This window comes from Sprattus sprattus (assembly GCF_963457725.1).
Source record: "Sprattus sprattus genome assembly, chromosome: 2".
NCBI classification, from domain to species: Eukaryota; Metazoa; Chordata; class Actinopteri; order Clupeiformes; family Clupeidae; genus Sprattus; species Sprattus sprattus.
In genome coordinates this window covers 16,320,206-16,338,946 of record NC_137921.1, presented here as the reverse complement: position 1 = coordinate 16,338,946, position 18,741 = coordinate 16,320,206, and the positions used below count along the sequence as shown (strand labels likewise).

The 18,741-nt window shown below is 43.8% G+C and overlaps 1 protein-coding gene across 3 annotated transcripts in view; it reads left to right on the top strand.

Moving 5' to 3' along the window:
- The first annotated feature begins 2,043 nt into the window (after window positions 1-2,043).
- The window catches only part of LOC308361337 (RAC-alpha serine/threonine-protein kinase-like), a 29,377-nt gene continuing 12,679 nt past the window's right edge, over window positions 2,044-18,741 (top strand). For 2 of the 3 annotated variants that reach the window (XM_080833662.1, XM_080833660.1), the window contains exons 1-2: window positions 2,044-2,173; window positions 12,127-12,252. In XM_080833662.1, coding sequence (XP_080689788.1) covers window positions 12,207-12,252 — 46 coding nt within the window. In that variant the 5' untranslated portion in view covers window positions 2,044-2,173; window positions 12,127-12,206. Of the gene's footprint in view, window positions 2,174-9,401; window positions 9,432-12,126; window positions 12,253-18,741 lie in introns of those variants that run through there. The other variant, XM_080833661.1, reaches the window with a different exon arrangement.

The window sequence follows — 18,741 nt, the reverse complement described above, 5'->3', positions numbered from 1 at the left end:
AAAAATGCAAAGAAATGCTTTTGTTGCAGGAAGAACATGAACATGAATTTCAAATAAAATGTAATATCAAATGAGTGCCGATGTTAAGAACGTATTATTCTTTTGTGTTGTTCTTTTATTTAGTTGTACACCATAAATATAAGGTGGTATAGGGTTTAGGTTAGCTGATAGTAATGCATGCGCTGAAAACAAACGTATTATTGTAAGGCAATTGACTAATTGGTAGCCCTATATACCAAACCAAATTGACGCACGTCAAAGTGCCAAGCAACATGTCTTAGGAGAAAGCATTCTTTTTTCTTCTGAGAGTTTTTTCTTTATCTAAAGCAAAGCTAAGTCTATTCATATAAGACAGGACCTGGAGTTAATCATGAATAAGTGGGTTATCTAACATGGTCAAAGCTTGCTTTCTAATACTTCTGGTCAGCTATCTTGGGCTCTTTCGGTAATGATTTAATCTAATTTCATAACAGAAGAGAAGAGAGTGGTTTTAGTTAATCTAGCAAATAGGTAATTTCAACCATCCCTATCTCACAGCCACTCAACATGGTTGAGTTAAAGTTTGGCATTTATATAATTCCACTTTAATCATTAAGGTTTGAAAGCAGATTAAATGTGATACATTGGCTCACAGAGCTTCAAATGTATATTTTTAGTCAGTGTTGTGTGATTCCTTTACCACTGTATTTATGATAACAACATGTGTCTGAATTTTCCACAACAACACATACTGACACACACACACACACACACACACACACACACACACACACACACACACACACTAAGATAGAGAGGGAGAGACAAACAGGGAGACAGAGAGAGAGAGACTTTGTAAACACTTTGTGAAGTGTTAAAGCATTTTTTTAAATCATTAATAATAGATAGAGAATTGATCATTATCTGACAACAACACTTTTTTTTTTTTCATCCCCCTGTAAGTTCAAGGTTCAAGATTCCTGAGATTAGGTTTTTTTATACTAAATGACACGTGTGATTTGAATCGTGTTATAAAAATTTGCAAAGTGATTATTTCAGAACTGACACAATGCCCTTCATTCATCATATTATACGTGCATTGATTTCACCGTGAGCCTCAAAGGTTCAGATAGGCTATGTCTCTTTCACTCTGTATAACTTTCACTCGAAGACGTGAAACAGAAGAAAGTTTGCTTTCTGTGTTGTGTGGTTTTACATTAAAACTATAGTTCAGCACTGGGCGAACTGAATGGAAGGCTTTCCCGCCTCGTAATGCGTGTTTACTGGCAGTGGCGCGGGGAAAGTCCGGAGGAAGAGAGGGCTCCCTCCAGAGGTGAAAGAAACATTCAAAACACCTCTCACCTCCACCTCTCCCCGCAGGCTTCTCCGAATACACTTGTGTTCTGCACATTTATGCATAACCACGCACACAAACGTTTTTCAAAATCAGAATTGTAGGCAAATACAGCCAATACAGCCTAAGCATAGGGGTCAGCTGTCTGCCTAAGATGAACATGACTATGGCTATTGCACTACAATAATGACGGGATTGTGGACTGTTTAGTCCTGTTGATATGACGTCTGCAAATTGTAGTGCACATAACCACACCTATAGACTAATTTACATTTTCTCGAGGGGCTGTGTCCAAGGATTTTCTATATCGATAGCCTAAATATGTTTAGTCAAAAAACACAGTGAGGCTAGATAGGCGTTTGTTCTTAAAAATAATATAATAGGCCGATTTTTTTCATCTTTTAATGTGGAAACCGTTCCTGCCTCATCTTATTGCTATGCTATTTTTAATGTGAAACTGACATCTGTTTCATTGGTCGGATTTTAAAGACTATCCATGTAAACTCTTATTTATGTGTAATGGTTAAATAATAATACAATTGGTATTAGGCCTACTCCATTACGCATTGAACTCTGCATTGCATACTGAACTCTGCGCATCAGGGGAAAAGCCAAATGAGGTGACGGGGCTGAAAACGACGGCGGTAGGACCGCGCAGATAAGGACGACGATACGGGCGGAATTTCAGACAAGGGCTTGCTTAGCTTAATGGAAGTGCGGAGGGAGTCGTAGAGTGTATGTGGGGGTACCATTTACACTGAGACTATTGATGGACATAGCAACCCAAACAAGTCGCTCGAGCGTCCAAGCAATGAGCCGGTGTTCGTTCTGAATCACAGGGTACGTAAAGTTTCGAAGTGCATTTCTGTGGTTGTATATCTAATCATGTCAATGTGTTTAACTGACGCTCTGGGACTGGGTTGTTCCCATTGTGGTCAACATAATGTGATGGAGTGCCTCTTAAAACTCAATGTCTTGTTGGGCCTAAGTCCTATTTAACCTGTAGGTTAACTAATGGGCGACGATATAACATGTGGCACGTGTGAATCTACCATACGCCCTCTTTCTCTTTTGAAACTGTATGCGTTTAGGTTACTGGTTGTGTACAGCACAAGTTGTTCGTTGGTGTAAGACACGACTTACTGACTATGCTACCTGGTTTGATTCGTATTATGACCTGATACTCTGTCGAGGGATGCTTCCCCTGAGCCGGTAGACGTACATCCGTGCGGGTTTCCTCTCACGCCTTGAGCCGTAAAAAGATAATCCAGCATCCTCCGCAGACGTCCCTGTTTAAGAGACTGCATATAAATAAGCCCTCCAAGTTGAACACAACTCGAGTTGGTTAAGTAAAACATACAAGCCCTAATGTTTCTGAACAGCATGTTATTTAACAGCAAAAATGTAAGTTAAATGGCCTCATAAACGGATTCGTCCTCGAAACGGATAGGCTATTTGTTGAAAGGTAAGGCGACTACGTTTCTCATTTCGTGATTGCACTCTTCCAACGCTGTGTCCAAGTGATAATCGGCATCAAATTCCTATAATTCCTATTTATGGAACTCTGTCACATTTGAAAGTTGTATAATAGGATAGGCGACTGTAGTCTTTCTGATCTCGGGCATTGCGTGCCGTTTCATGGCATTAGAGGCACCCCTAGTCAGCTTTGTAACTTATTGGGCTAGACCACGTATAGGCAGTTGAAGTACCACTGAGTTTTGTCTGAGACGGAGCGTTTTTAATGTGTATATTTTCTGTGGAAATTAATGCATGTTTGATGGTGTGATAAGTCTTTAATAGTACGTCTTTTTTACACGAATACATACCTGCCTTGCCTGATCGGTCCTGTTCACCAACATCTGTCGGATGTCTGGATATAATGTGTAGTACATATTGTCTTGGCGAATGACTATTGTCCTTGGATAAATAATATTAATTTACATTTTCTTGGTTCTCAAATGACAAGTTCTGTCCCAAGTTAACAAAATCTTATTTTCACTAAGCCTATAGGCTACCGTAGAGATGGTCTGTGTGCTTAATTTGAACTGCCAATTTGTTCGTGGAATCTGCATGGGCTTGTGTCAAGATTGGGTAGCCTATTTATTTGACACATTATCTGGCTTGAAGTGTTGGTAGTACAGAGCAGGATCTGAATGTATGTGACCCATGCACCCCAAACCAAACCTCTGCTGGTCCACCTTGAAATGCCCTTCCTGACATTAAACAAGAAACTATTTTGAGTAGGTGTGTGGATGTGTGTGTGTGTTCGCATACACTCAAAAAGGCAGACAGGATCCTGCATCCAGCCATGCTAGATTATCCTCAGGAGTGGACTTCAATGGCTTCAATCCCTGAGAGCAGTCCCCTCTGAAACAAAGATTAAAGCTCTCGCCAGTGGGATTGTGTTCCTCTCCTTCCCTGTTTCCTGTTGTTCCCCCCAAATTTCCCATGGCTAGAGATAGCTTTTGTAATAAACTGACCAATGGCAGGGAATGGTAAGGTGTTTAATGGTGGGGCGACAGCATGCCATTGTCCAGTTCTGGTCTGTGCCAACAGTGTTAATGCAACTGATAAAGAACCTTAATTTGCTTTGCATAATGGAGTCTGATAGTCTGAGACAGGCGCCACTGTTATGCCTTGTGGTGCCACAGTTTTGTGTGTTTAGATGCTTGTTGTTTCTCTTGTTTGTTGGTGATATGAGATAGGAAGGCGGCCCTGGCCAGGGTCATCACGTTTCAGGCAGGTACCCACGGCGAGGTAGAAACGAATAAAACCCTAAAGCTATCTCCATAAACTCCTGGGAGACCCACAAGCCTATCCGTGGAGGAGATAAGTAGTGTGTCTTTTTAGCACTCTCTCAAGGCAGTAAATCCTCCCTCTGCGGGAACCCTATAGAAAAGGTTGAGCAGGAGGCACTGGTTTCGTCCCTGTAGATAGTTGAGATGGAGAAAATAGAGAATCATCGTTTGATTCAGTTGAAGACAGATTGTAGTTTGTTGTTGTGATGGCTTTATAGGAAGGTGTTTGATTGGTTGGTTACCTGTGCTTGGTGGTGAAGCTGTGATCGCAGCATCCTATTTCAGTGGCGGTAGGTTGCCTCATCTTCCTTCCAGGAAAAATGATGCTCTCTCTCACTTTCTCGTTCTTTTCTCTCTCTCTCTCTCTCTTTCTCTTTCTCTCTTTCTCTTTCTCTCGCTCTCCCTCACACACACACACACACACACACACACACACACACACACACACACACACACACACACACACACACACACACACACACACACACACACACACACACACACACACCTCTAATCTCTGTCTCTTACACACATACTCTCACTGTCTTGCCTCTATACCCATTTTTCTCATTCTGTCTCTGTCTCTTTCACATACTCTCTCTTTCTGTCTTTCAGGAATAGAATATGTATGTGTTTGTATGTTGCCTTTAAGTTATTTTTGGTGAGCATATGCTGTTAGACATTGATATTGTAGAATTTTTTTTAAAGACAACCGAGGCTTTTGTCCTCCACCAATATGCAATATTGGTTATAACTGTTTATGACTGGCATGAACACTCTCAAATGCCTGAGAGAAGCCACTGTCAGATATTAACAATAATTTGTCCATTGAATTATGCCCTTCAGATGTTGAGTAGATGAGACATCTTTGTTTTTGATATACATTCGAATGCATACCAGAGCTTCTTTGGAACTTTGATGTATCTAACCCAGACCCAGAAGTTTTGGAATCTGTGTGCGTGTGTTCAAAGGATATAAAAAACCTCATTGTGTCCAGATGCTTTGCGCTGAAACATGTTTGGCCTTCCTCTACTGCGATGTCAAAGTGATGTTAGTGAACTTGTGTTGAGAAGGAGCTTTGGGCTCAAGAGCTCACATCTGCATTAAAGCCCTTCAGCAGTCATGTCAGGAGCCAGCCTCAACTCTGCATTGTCTTTAACCATAGACACATCGCAGCTTACAGTGCATAGACTCAATCTCCCATGATTAACCATAGACACATCGCAGCCTACAGTGCATAGACTCAATCTCCCATGATGCTAATGGACTGAGTCAAGACAAATAACAGAGCTAGTGCAAGACCTTTTCATAGAGAGCATTATCTATATATATCCTGTGTCTTTCACACACTTTCTGAATGGCAGGAAACAGCAGACCAAAGTAGTAGTCGTCTGTAGTAGTAGTAGTTTGAGGAGATACCGCCAGCATTTAAAGCCTTGCCTCAGTACTTTAAATAAGCTGTGATCAGATTGAGAACATATGTTGCGGTGCATTGTGGGATATCTGAGGGCTACTGCATCCTGTCTACACATGAGTGGCACAAGCTTGTTGTTTGGGGACACTCAACAGTCTTTTGCACCGGGCCTCTGCAATCTCTTTGCAGTATCTGGTGTAACGTTAGCTTCAGGAGAATGTGTTGCCACTAAAAACAAAAGCGCTTGTAGAAAATAATGATAAATGGTAAGGTTCAGAATTATGTTCATGATTGTGTACTCTAAGCCTGTTATGTAGGACAGAAGCAAATAAACTGGTTGCAGTTTTTGATTAGAAAGTCGGCTGAAGAAAAATCTAGAGTGATTGCTTCAGTTACAACATGTAAGATGGCAAAGGTCTCATTGAGTTTTTAAAGGCCAGTTTTTTTTGTCTTTTAAGAAAAGTTTGCTGTGCTTTTAAAAGAGTTGTTAATTTAGCTTAGAGACTACTGAAAGTCTGAGTCCTCTAGGAAATCCACACATCACCAGATGTCCGTTTTGATTAACCAAACGCTGCTCATGTTGTCAACAGGTCCGTCAACCAACACATAATCAAAATCAGTGTTGCTGAGTGCTTCAGTGACGCAGTTGTATGTGTTTACTAGATCAGTTAGTGGAAGTCTGTACTGTAGAAAAGAATGAGAATGAGAGAATAATCATGATTGAATGAACTGCTGTGAAGTTGTTGTTTCCGGTGTGTTGAGAGAAGGGGTTACGAGCAATAAACGGACCCTTGTGAGCACAGAAAGGCTGTTGGCGCTGTAATCCTCTTATTCTAAATCTATTTTATCCACTATTATATTCAATCTAATCTTGAGTTTAAGGAATCAAATCCATTAGTAAAACTGTTATAACATATTCTTTGGTTGAGAACAGTATGAGGGGAGAAAAAAAGGAAAAAAAAGACAGAAGGCCCTCTTCAAACCAAAATTGCATTTGCCACGGAGAACATCGGGGCAAAGAGAGGGAAGTAAAGGAAAGCCTGGCCCCCTCCTCCTCGTTCTCCTCCTCGTCAGAAAAAATTGTTGTCTCGCTCAAGGTGGTCCATTCGGAAACCGAGGGGGATGGAGGTTGCCTGGTTACCGGACGTAAAAACAAACAGGTCTGTAAAAAGCAGTAATTCAGATCCTCTCGGTCATGTCTGGAATAATCAGAATGCAGGAGATGGATCTGGAAATGAGTTTTATATTCTGGGGGGGCCAGGCCGGTAAAGAGTCCCTGATAGTGGCTACGTGGGATCTGGTCTGGACGTGGCCTGGACTCGGGCCAGATCCTTGCCAGGGCTTGAGCTGAACACTGAGGAATATTTATATTTTCTTATTATTGCCCCCACCCCCCCTCTGTGCGAACAACATCAACGACACATTTCCTGTCGAAAATGAAATAGCCAAGTTGGTGCTTGTTTATAAGACAGGCTTGAGCAGTAAATAGAGGGTGTTCTTTGCCGGTGCATCTGTGAGAGCTCAGCTGGCCCTGACTATTGATTGAACAGGCAACCGATCCAGAGACCAGGTACTTTTTTCTTCAAGAGAGTTTGGTAGAAATGGCAATTAAGGTTGAAACGCCAGATTTTGAGCCTTAATTTAATTAATACCTGTCTGTTGATATCAGTGTCAGATGATGTATTTTTGGCATACAAGGTGTTTCCAAGATGTTGAGAGTAAAGGTACAGCAAGTAGTTAGCAGACATCTGTTCCTCTGTTCTGTAATCCACTGAAATAAACTGCATGTAGATCGCTCACAATATTTGTTCCATGCAGTATCGAGTTCGACTCTGTTTCCTCACGCTCTGGTAGACATGCTCTACATGTTTTCAGACATACTGTACTTGTACTTTTTCACTTTGAGTGCGCTCCTGTGATGTTGCTGCCTAGTGTTTGTGTCACTTGTATTGTGTCTTAGTTGCATCTTTTTTAATCCTCATTTTCATAATGGCTGAGGACTGGCGACACGGAGGTCAAAAGATATTCCTTTTCCTGTGTGCCGGCACCTTCAAATTTCTTTGTGCACATCATCAGTGTTCAGTTTTGCACTTGTAGTGGTTAGAAAAACAGCCTTAATCTGTGTAAAATACCATGTAGTATTATATGTTATATTCTTCTTTAATGTAATAAGACATATCGATATAAGTTTTTGCTGTTTTTTGTTATTATCACTTCCGATTTCAGTTCGTTCTCAGAATCTCTCCATCTCTATCTCTTTGTTCTCCTCTCTCTTTCTTTGTCTTCCGCTTTCTCTCCCCCTCCCTCTCTCTCTCCCTCTTTCGGACTCCTCAGCCATATGCTCTAGCCATGGCATGCTGACGGAGAGGCTCGTTGAGGGGCTGGGAAAGGCTCGTCTGGCTGGCTGACCCAGCCCTCTTCTCCCTCTATCTTTCTCTCTTTTCCTCTCCATCTTTCCTTCCCCCTCTCTCTTCTCTTTCTCTCTCTCCATCTCTAGTTTTTGCTGTTCTCTGCTCCCCTCTCTTTCTCTGTCTATCCCTCTTTTTTCCTCTCTACCTCTACCCCTCTTTCCCTTCTTCTGTATCTCTCTCTCTCTCTCTTTCTCTGTTTCCAGTTTTCTCCTCTCTCTGTTCCCCCCTCTCTCCCTCTCCCTCTCCCTCCCTCTCTCTCTCTCTGTTATCCGGCGCGTACGCTGTTTGAGCTCTGTAGCCACGAGACAGCAGCCTGAAAATGTTGAATGAGGCAGAGCTGACTGTCCCGGAGGCCTCTTTCACTCTCCCTCTCTTTTACCTCCCTCCTCCATTCTCTCCTCCCCTCCCTCCCTGTGTGTGTCTGCGCGCCTGTGTGCTCCCGCTCATGTGTGTGTGTGTGTGTGTGTGTGTGTGTGAGTGTGAGTGTGTGAGAGCGCCACGTGACGAGAGATGAGGGCGTTGGGTTCATGGCGAGTGCTGCAGTGAGAGTGGGCTTGGCAGGCTGCCTGCACGCACGCTCCCTCCGAGCCCAAGCCGAGCAGAGAGACGTGGAGCACAGCAGTGGCTTTGGGAGGGGCTGCCAGCCTCGAGTCTGTCCGCAGCGGTGGCAGCGCAGTAGCCATACACTCGCTCACTCACTCACACACACAAACACACACACACACACACACACACATGAAATCCTACACACACAGGCACACACACACTCACACATACACATATACACATAACCTACTTCTGTATCCTCACGTATATAAAGTGTGTGTAAGAACGACACTCGCACACACACACAGCATTAAGTATATCTCACATGTGAACACACCCTTGGAGAAAAAACTAAAGTAGGCGTACATTCATAATGTGTGTGTGTGTGTGTGTGTGTGTGTGTGTGTGTATGTAAATGTACATGCTATACAGTGTCATTCACGGAGAAAATAACAGATTCATTTTTTGAAGGGACATTTGGAGATTGTCTGCAGCAGCATCAATACATGCACACACACACACACACATACGCACACTAAAGCACACACAAACACACACACACACACACACACACACACACACACACACACACACACACATATACACACACACACACATACACACACACACACTCACAAACACTGCAACAGTGATAGCTCTCAACTGGAGTGTATGTGTATCACCTGTAGAACTTATGTACACACCAGCACAGTCATCTGCTACAGACTCAGTTAGGCTGCTGAGCCTGAGTTTGTGTGTGTGTGAGTGTGAGTCTATGTGTGTTTGGTTGGCCCAGAAAGGGGAGGGGCAAGCGGCAGGAATGTGTGTGTGTGTCTGTTTCTGTGATGTTGTTTACATCTGTTTGAGAATGTGTGGGTGGTGTGTGTGTGTGTGACTGGGGTGGATGAGGTCTCGTCTGAGATTGCAGGGTTTGTATTTATGCACAGCTGTACCGCATGTTTGTATGTGCAAGAGTGTGTTTTTTTTGTTTGGGGAGCTCTTGAAATGTGTGTGCGTGTGTGTGTGTGTTGAACACACCTAGGTGGTCTGAACCGCTGTGTTCTGTTTGAGTGTTTATTTACTACCGTCTTCACGGTGCTACTGGGACTGAAATAGGTATCTTGTGCATTGGCTACTGCAAGACTGTGCAACATTAGAAGCAGAAGAGTTTGTTACTCTTTGTACTACAACTGTATGCATGTGTGTGTGTGTGTGTGTGTGTGTGTGTGTGTGTGTGTGTGTGTGTGTGTGTGTGTGTGTGTGTGTGTGTGTGTGTGTGTGTGTGTGTGTGTGTGTGTGTGTGTGTGTGTGTGTGTGTGCATTTCTTTGGGCTTGCATTGATGTGTGTGTATTTGTGTATGTGCCAGCATGTGTGTGTGTGCGTGTGCATGTGTGTAACTGTGCACATGCATGCCTGTGTGTGTGGGTTTGCGTGTGTGTAGCAGAAAAGAGTGGGATACCTGCAGTGCAGGAGGAGGGGCAGCTAGTTAAGTTCTGTTTTTGAAGACCTTCTCCTCCTGTGTGTTTGTGTGTGTGTGTGTGTGTGTGTGTGTGTGTGTGAGAGTGTGTTTGTGTGTGTGTGTGCGTGAGTGTGTGCGTCTTACCCCAGCAGGTCGGGAGGGAACACTGTGTTCTCTCGTACTCTACATTCCATGGAGCTTCAGAGGCCAGGGGTGCGGGGATCACACAGGGGCAACGGGTTCCGTAGACACACACACACACTCAATCACGCACACACAGACACACACAAACACTTGTGCGCACACACACATACACACACACACACACACACACACACACACACACACACACACACACATACACGGCACATTCACCTGCATGTGCACTGGCATCGACACTGACACCGGAACATGCACAACCTACGTATATGCACTGCACACATATACACACAAACACACACACACACACACACACACACACACACACACACACACACACAGAAATAGACACCAACAAGCACACCCACAATTGCTCTCACATACATAATGCCTCAACACTTGCTCTCCTCTTCCCTCATCACACACATACACTTACAGATGTGTACACATACACACACACTCCCGTATGTATGACGCATCACCACTGGTTCTCCTCCCCCCTCGTCACACACACTTATACAGGCACACACACACACACACACACACTCATTCACGCTTCATCACTCTAGGGTTAGTTAACATACTGCTGTTCTGTGCTGCAGTGACGAAAGCAACAGCAATGCTAGTGGCGTCAGACCTCACAGCAGACAGAAAATCCCCTCAAACTCACACACACACACACACACACACAGTTGTATTACCTCCCTCACTGCGCAGCCCTCTCTGACACACTCATAGGAAGTAGCACCCAAAATGTACTTCCTGTAAACATCACAGAGCAGGGTACACGAAAGGCATTTGTTGCTAGTAGTACAAAAAAAATAAAATGTTTTGACTCCAAACCCCTTTAACCAAAAAAAATCCCTACTCTGCTTCTTGTCCTCTCGGGGTATCAGGAAAGGCTTTTTGAGATGCTACATTGTTTGAAAAAGGAAGGCCCTTTGCTCAACCTGTTCTAAAACTGAAAGCAGGCTTTGCCTTTGAGAAAAGAAAGGCATTCAATTAGGAAGTGATGTTTTCATAAGAACAATTCTAACCACAGATGGGTTTGAAATAGTGGTACATTGATGCCATACTTTGTTATAACAGGAGGTGGAAGTGTTCAATTGAAGCGCTTAAGAATAACTCAATATTCAATTTACAAGATTAATGTTAATATAATCTCCTTGGTGATACATAATCGTACAATTTTCCTTATCTTCAGTTTTTTTACTGGAAGCCAGGTGATGTTGATACGCGTTGATAATCAGCTAAGAAAAATGCCATGGACTGTTCAGGAGCTAGCTTTGGGAGAAGCTAATTCTTTTATTTACGTTATGTTTTTTAAAGGTCAGTGCAACATATAGAGTGGAACAGTGGCCTGCATTGCTGGAAAAACTTCAGAGATGATCCATACAAGACCTCTCTATTTACATACAGTAAACCTAAGTCAGACAGGTTCTGTTTCGATCGCACATTAAAAGGGTTATATAGTTAATGCTATAATAGTTAATGCTAATTTTTGATTTCAATATGAGGTAAAGCCACAGAGTAGCACCAGTTACAGACAACTTAAGGATATGATTATCCTCCTCCAGTTTTTGTTTTTGTTTTTACTTTCCAATAATTGGTCCGAAAAACTTGAGACAACTCTACCCTACTCTTTCAGTTTCAGAGTGGGCATGCTGTCAATGTAAAATATAATGGAATGGATAACATACTCCCCTTCAAAGATTTTAAATGGTTTTGATTATTGATTAATTTGGTCCTGTGTCCTGTTCTCCTGGTTATAAAGATCTGTCTTTGTACTTGCAGATTGGACATCACATGTTTGTCATCATCCAGTGTAATTGTCTGTGTATGTATGTGGTCTCTTTGCTTAAGCAATGTCTTAAATGGACTATTTTCTCTGCAGGTAAAAGCATTGACCACTTGAAACGCCCCCAACTCAGTCTAGTCTCAAATTCTAATGCCATGTCCTTTCTTCTTTCTCTTTCCTTTGGTTTCCTCTCCCTGTGTGGAGCAGTTTGAAGACGAGAGGCTGCAGGCTCCCACCCCACTGCTCAGGTTGCAGAGCTTCACAGGACCCGAACCTGAGGGGCCACCATGGGAGAGGTTGTCATAGTGAAGGAGGGCTGGCTCCATAAGCGAGGTGAGTGATCAAACCTTATTAGATCAGAGGCCTTAGGAACTAGCCCAGGGGTGGGCAAACTTTTTGACTCGCGGGCCACAATGGGTTTCTTAAATTTGAAAGAGGGGCCGGGCCACGAACAGATGGATGGAGTGTTTGTGTGAACTAATATAAATGACATGTAAAAATCATCACATGAAAGGATTTGGCCTTTAACAGGTAGCAACAATTTAACAAATTGCACGAACATGAACAATACAAAAACATGTCGTATCGTGACTGATCAAACATCATGAAAACATCTGAGGCCTGCGCCCAAACCAATTACCTCACTTAAACTTCTTTATTATTTACATTAACAGGTTAGAGCGGCCACGCAGGCTCTGTGCGTCATAGAGCTGCAATGATAAGTTGACAAAATCGACGACGGCGATTGTGAAAAATAGTCGAGGTGGATTTTTATAGTCGACGCGTCATTTAATTAAAAAAAAAAAAAAAAAAGAGACCAGACGCCAGACCCTAGGGCCGGATTAAAAAGCCCAACGGGCCATACTTTGCCCATGTCTGAACTAACCTCTCCATGATGCAAGGCACCCCCAGACATTCTGGACCATGCTAACCCATAGAAAGCTGAAATCATATCAAAGTATGTGAAATTTAAATGGCAGATATTGGCAGTATACTAGGACTAGTTACGTTTTTACAACAAACAAATAGTCTGGTCACAGGTTGTGGCTATCTACAGTTGAACCCTCAGGACATTTAGTCAGATGAGGCCACTACACACATGTCAATCATGGAAGGCATCTCCAGACGTACAGATACATGCTAACCACGTCTAAGACTTTTTCATGATGTATGCAGAAATTGAAATTCTATCAGTTATTAGCAGTGTACACTGTACTAGCACTTTATTGGTACTTATAATAAAAAGTAGTCTAGTCAATGAGCAATGACGAGGAGTGAGATAGCTAAAGCCCATATGGTCATGGTGAGTGCTCAGGTCAGTATGGAGATGGAGATGGACTTTCCTTGTGTAGGTCCTTTAAAATATTGGTCTCTACTGTTTAGTTACAAAGGTTTTTTTTTTTTTGCAGTCTAGTGAACATGTCAAGGTTGATGTTTATAGAAAATGGAAAATGGGTCTATAAGGAAGTTTCAATCTTGATCAAGGAGGTCCTTTTAAGAGTTGATGTTATGGAGTGTATAGCTCAAGGGTCAGTGGGTCTGTTTATTGTTTCCAATAGCAAGATCCTGTAGGTAGTCTCTATGTTGTAGCTTATTTATGGTTGGAGTATGTGTGTGTGTCTGTGAGTTTTTTGTTTTTTTGTTTTTGAATGCCTACAGTTCTGGAGCATTGTTTCATTAGAATGTGTGTACAGTCTGTTCTCTGAAGGTTCCATTCACACCATTTCTTCATAATTCATTTATAATTATAATTTATGATTTATAATGGAAAAGTTTAATTTGAAATTACAACTGTCATTAACTACCACATCAGTATATTTCAATATTAACAATTTACTATGAGCTGTTTATTAACCGTGATAAATAAACCTCCAACACTTTTTGGCCCCTCCTTGACCCTTGTGAAACTGACAGTAGCATGATCTGCAGTTCTCAGTCAGGGTGGACATCTGGGAGCTGGTTTTCAGTCTGTGTTTGTCGGATAGGCAGCCCTCTCTTTGTCATGTGAGGCTTTTTTCATTGTGTCGTTCTGCCCGGCAACTCCAGGCTGCAGGTGATTCCAGAACCACTCTGACACAGTGTCCGGCGAGTCTGTTTTGCAATCATCCGGCCCCAGGCTGTTTGTGTCCTCACCCGCAGCACAGCTAACCTCTAACCTTTACTGTGTTCTGTACACAAAACAGAGCCGCTCTCCCGTGGTGATGCGTAACGGTCACAAAGCAGTGAGCGCCACGTCGCAGCTGCAGCTGTTACCACAGTTACCAACCTCAGCTCTGAACAAACAGCATCTGAAGAAATAACAAAAATTAATGCTTATTTTTCAGTCGTATCATGTCGTCTACTTTGTCTGATGTTCTCCTCTGGGCATATGTACTGCACTTCCTGGTACTTCAGGAATTTTCCTTCATCCCCACCACTGACTGCCATTGGAAAAATTCCACTGCTCGAAATTCTGTGGCTGTTCTCCCGTTTCAAGGGAGGCGTTAAGTCCATCAATGCATCTCTTCTCTTCTCATCTCTCTCTCTCCCTCTCTCTCTTTCTCTTTTTTGTCGTTCTCTCTCCTCCTTCTGCACAATGTGCAGCCTAGACTTGGGACCGCGGGGTGGGTGGGGGTGGGGTTGCTGGGCCTTTAAAGGGTGTGGTGTGGAGGATGTGAATGGCTGTGGGATGGTGGCAGCAGCAGTAGTAGCAGCAGTAGCATTAACAGTAACAGTTGTAGCAGAAGTAGCAGTAACGACAGTAGCAGCAGCAGCAGTAGCAGTAACGACAGTAGCAGCAGTAGCAGCCGTAGTAGCAACTGTAGCAGCAGCAGTAGTAGCAGCAGTAGCAGTAACGACAGTAGCAGCAGCAGCAGCAGCAGCAGTAGTAGCAGCAGTAGTAGAAGCAGCAGCAGTAGCAGTAACGACAGTTGCAGCAGCAGCAGTAGTAGCAGCAGTAGTAGCAGCAGTAGTAGTAGCAGCAGCAGCAGTAGCAGCAGTAGCAGTAGTAGCAGCAGTAGCAGTAGTAGCAGCAGTAGCAGCAGTAGCAGCAGTAGCAGCAGTAGCAGTAGTAGCAGCGGTAGCAGCGGTAGCAGCAGTAGCAGCACCTGGCCTGAAGGACATAAAAGTGCTGTGGTGCAGCATGAGCCCTGGCCAGTGGAGTCAACTCAGTCCAGGCTAAATCAGCTTACTTAGGGCGCAGTGCTGAGCAGTGACAGACACACAGATAGACAGATGGATAGGCAGACAGACAGGAAGATGGACGTAGGGACAGACAGATAGACAGGCAAAGTGCCAGACAGACAGAGGGAGACACACACAGAGAGGCAAACGTACACACAGACAGACAAAGGGGCAGATAGGCAGGCAGACAGTATGATGGACTTGCAGACTGGCACTCAGACAGACAGACAGATGAAGGGACAGACTTGGCTTTGGCAGGATAGGAATGTGTTTTGGCGCTGACTGTGCTGTGCTTCGCGTGGCGGCTGCCTTGTTTAGCATAGGATTTTCATAGGATTTTAGATTCTGGCCCTCCCACCTTCACACACTGTGGGCTCAAAGGACTCTCTCTCTCTCTCTATCTCTCTCTCTCTCTCTTTCTCTGTCTATCTCTATCTACCTCTGTTTTTCTCGCTCTCTGTCTATCCCGCTCCCATTTCCTCCCTCTCTTCCTATACATCTGTACTACATCTTTTTCCTCACCATGAAGCTAGTTCTTAACACCATGAAGTGATCATGATGTTGCAATAGATGGAAGCATGACGAAAACAATGCCCTTGCTCACCATTAACCCTTAACACCTGTAGGTCCCGCCATAATCTCCATATTGCATAATGTCAGCCACCCGATTGGTCTGTTAACAAAGTCATTTGAATGACTCATCGGTGATTGGCCGGCAGGGTGAAGAGGATGATCAGAGAGAGAGTGAGCACATAAACTTATGTATAAAGTATGTCTATGAGTGAGCATGCTTGGGTGGGGGGTGGTTTTCGGGTGGGATGGTGAGTGTTGGGGGTAACGGAAGCCAGGAGGGATGTTTGGATGACCTGCTGGGGCCCTAGCAAGAGTGTGAGTCATCGCATAGGGAAGCCGAGCAGGGTCCCCCTCTACCCCCCTTTCTCAACTCCCCTCCCCTGGGATAAACTCTGGTGGCCTGCGAGGCAGTAGGCAGCAGACTCCTAATATAACCACAAAGCACCAAGTTCCCCCTGAAAAAGCCACATCCTCACCCGAGTACTCTGACCACAGGGGCTGCCTGCCGCTGGCTTCCCTTATTTGTGTCGCTTCACTCCTCAGCCCAGAGCTGCAGATGTTCTAATGCTGCTGAGACCTGGCCCGCTGCTTGGGCTGCCCCTCATGACCTCTGAACTCCCAAAGTGTGTGTGTGAGAGAGAGTTGTGGGTATGATTATCACATTTATAATATTTTAAATGCATTAAACATAGCACATGTAGCAGTATATTTTTTATCAGAGTGTTAATGTGGTTGTCATGACAACGTGGCTTAGTTACTCTCTGATGTCTTACATAGTATGGTGTTCTACAGCGAAGGTGTTACATTTATGCCAGTGGACTAAGGTGCTGTTTTGTGCTTTGCTTATCAGTACCCATAGCCCATTCAGAGTGCATGGACATTGAGGTCCGCTAAGAAGCTCTCTAATGCGATGATAACAAGATTGAAAAGACTTTGCAGGAGCACTGATGGCTGTTAGCCAGGAGGAACAACTGTATCAATGGCCCTCATCTGATTATTTGTTAGTAATGCAGTATTTACATACAACTCAGTGCTTGTTGATGGAGATTGAGTGTAAGTGTGTGTGCATGTAAGGACACAGTGCTGTCCAAGTCTTAAGAACACATTGTTCATGAACTGTGTCCCAGAGGGAGTAAAAGTCCCTTCTGCTCCCTGCACTATTTGCTAATTGGTCTGACATGGGAGGGCAGGTAGGTTTAGTTGGCTTCCCCTAAATGGGCGTAGTCAAGGATAAGGGGAATCAGAGGATACATCTCCTCCTACATTCAAAGAAGCAACAGATCAAACGTGGCAAGTATTGACCAAAGTACGAGAAGAAGCCCTTAGTACTGTTCGACAGTTTATAGTATACTCAAGTGGAGTCATAATCTAGAGTGATATAATGTTGAATACACCAGAGCATTTCAGTACTTAGTGGCTTTAGGTATAGAAATGATGGATGCTCTTAAGGTCTATTTTGCAAAGCAGGGAAATGTCTCCCATGATACTACTGCTCTTTGGCGTGTTTGTGTATTGGTTTGGAAGACGTTTCTTTCCAGGAAATCGAAAGACTGAATGTGCGCACACTGATAAGTAGGAATCCCGGGCCCCAGATTCGCTGTAAACAAAAGATTGAGGGGTGTGTGTGTGTGCCTGTTTGTGAATGTGTGTAAAATAAATAGAGAATTACAGTGAAGTAACTGTGTTGAGTCTCTGTTGTTGTTGTCCCTCTTAAAAGAGGAAGGCCGAACCACATGTGCACAGACACACACATACACACACACACACACACACTGACACAGTTGCAGTCTACAGCTTTGACACTCTCACAAACACTAGTAGAACTTTGTGTCCCTCACCCCCTGTCTGTGCTCAAACGAAAGTCCCTCACACTGACGCAAACACACGTAGTACAGCTCCCACCCTGTAGAAGTGTCTCATTTGCGCATGGGGCAAGTATCAGCACCGGGATCTTAATAAGAAAGCGGTGGTCGCTGGATGTGCTATTGGAACAGTCTCAGAAATATGCACCAGTGACATTACACGTCCTTTAAGGATGCTTGAAGCTGCCGCATCCTCTGCCTTCTCATGCTGTGCCATAAATTAGTCCTAGATAGCACAAATGCAAAGCTATGCAGACACACATGCAAATAAATAAGTGTGTGTGTGTGTGTGTGTGTGTGTGTGTGTGTGTGTGTGTGTGTGTGTGTGTGTGAATGTGAATGTGTTTACTAACTGGTGTTTGCCCGTGTTGCTGCCTCTTCTGAGTCATTTCCTGTTTTCTTCAATCTGGCTGTTGATTACCAGAAGCACCACTAATGTGGTGTCATAAAAAAAAGAGGAAGAAGAAAAAGAGAGAAAAGCGAGAGAGAGTAGCGAGTGAGCCGTCAACCACGACCCCTCTGACCCTTTCGTTGCTGTCTGTAGCTTTACTTACAAAAGCGCCCAGACCGCCTTGTGTTCAGTCATAACTGACAGGACAAATAAGGCTGCCTCTGTCTCTCCATAGACAAGGGAGGTCTTTTTAAAGCATTGAGATGATACAGATATGAAGTATTTGTCACTAAGTGTTGTTGACTCTGGAAATATTCGATACATATGCTGATTTAATATGCTAATATTACAAAACTTACATATGTTCAGTGGGGCTGGGTTTGGGGGAGGGGTTTGTGTTGATGTTTGGCAGACCAGGGTGTCAGAGAAACACTCGATTTCCCACATTCTCCTTCTTCGTTCGAACACAGGGTATGAGTGCATGGGTGCATACTTTAGCACTGCTGCTCAGCGGGACAGCCTCGCCGCTCCCATAACCACACACACACACACACACACACACACACACACACACACACACACACACTCACACAAACAGTTACTTTCCCACTTATACTTATGGTCACACGTCAGAAATTGTCACATGTGCAGCGACTCTGTGCAGTCATTTTTCTATACGCGGACACACACACACACACACACACACACACACACACACACACACACACACACCCAGTAGCAGTCACTCACACGCTCATACATGCACAGGTACACACGCACACACACACACAAACACACACACACACACACACACACAAAACCACACACACACAC